This window comes from Neopelma chrysocephalum, unplaced genomic scaffold (assembly GCF_003984885.1).
Source record: "Neopelma chrysocephalum unplaced genomic scaffold, ASM398488v2 Primary Assembly neopelma1_59, whole genome shotgun sequence".
Taxonomy (NCBI): domain Eukaryota; kingdom Metazoa; phylum Chordata; class Aves; order Passeriformes; family Pipridae; genus Neopelma; species Neopelma chrysocephalum.
Window position 1 is genome coordinate 22,340,776 of NW_020897714.1, and position 1,084 is coordinate 22,341,859.

The following is a 1,084-nucleotide window of genomic DNA, read 5'->3' on the forward strand; positions in this document are numbered from 1 at the left end:
CCGCCGAGCCCCGCGCCTGCCGCAGCGGCGCCGGGGGACGAGAGCCGGGGCCGGCGGCAGCCACCGAGGGCTCCCGGGGCGCCCGCCACCTGCGCCGGCGGAGAGCGGGGCGGGCAGCGAGCGGGCGCTGCCCTCCGCGGGGCCGGCGATGCCGGTGCGGTTTTGCGGTGCCGGTGCCCTACCTGGGTGCAACATACTTTGGAAATAGAAGATGACGAGGATGAAGGAGCCCACGGAAGTGACCAGGACCATCCTGCACACCCGGTTCATCCTCATTATTTCCAGCACCGCCGGCTTCATGGCGTTGCCCGGCGGCGCAGAGAGGGGCGGCGGAGCGCGCACGGCTGGCGCTGGGAGCCGCTCCGCGCCCGCCCCGCTCCGCGGAGCTGCCGCCGGAGGATGCCCGGGCGCCCGCGCCCCGCACGGGGGGCGTTAATGCCTGCGCTGGGCGGGACCACGCCGCGCGCAAGGCGGAGGGGCGCTCTGCGCCGCGCGGGGGGAGGCGGGCCAGGCGGGGAGCCGGGGCGGAGCGCGCCCCCCCCCCCGCGGCAGGGGGAGAGATGGTCCCGCCCGGCGGCGGTGGCGACGGGCGGGGACGCGGCTGCAGGGACGCGCCCCGGCACCTCCCGGTCTGTCCCGGCCCCGAGCGGACGGGGGTTGCCGGCGCTGCCGGTGAACTTGACCACTTCGGGGTCACGCTCGCCCTCTTCAGGGGCTCGAGGTCCGGGCAGGAGCAACCGCCCCCGCCTAGCTCTGCCCCGCGCCCGGTTTGTGCGGAGAAATCCTCATCTCCCACTCTGGTGGTGCCTGTCACTCTGCTAACCCTAAATGCCACCTTCCAAGTGTTCCCTCGCCCCAGAGGTTATGTCACAGACAGTCGCTGCCGTCCTGTCTCCGCGCTGTCCCGGCCGGGAGCTGTTCGTATTTATAGCCGGTGTAAACACCAACTTCCCGGCGCTCTGAATCATCCCCGGCGAAAACACTGCCACCTGGCCTGCCAGAAATGAAAGCTCTTTTTGTTTTTAAGTGAGAGATTTTTAAGTTTTCTGAATTAACTGACATTGCTCATTTGTCTGTGGGAAAC

General features: G+C 69.9%; 1 protein-coding gene across 2 annotated transcripts in view; it reads right to left on the reverse strand.

The window, feature by feature from the left end:
• The window catches only part of CHST11 (carbohydrate sulfotransferase 11), a 160,593-nt gene extending 160,228 nt beyond the window's left edge, over positions 1-365 (reverse strand). Inside the window, exon 1 of one of the 2 annotated variants that reach the window (XM_027680441.1) lies at positions 198-365. In XM_027680441.1, coding sequence (XP_027536242.1) covers positions 198-300 — 103 coding nt within the window. In that variant the 5' untranslated portion in view covers positions 301-365. Of the gene's footprint in view, positions 1-182 lie in introns of both variants that reach the window. The other variant, XM_027680440.1, reaches the window with a different exon arrangement.
• Positions 366-1,084: the final 719 nt, after the last annotated feature.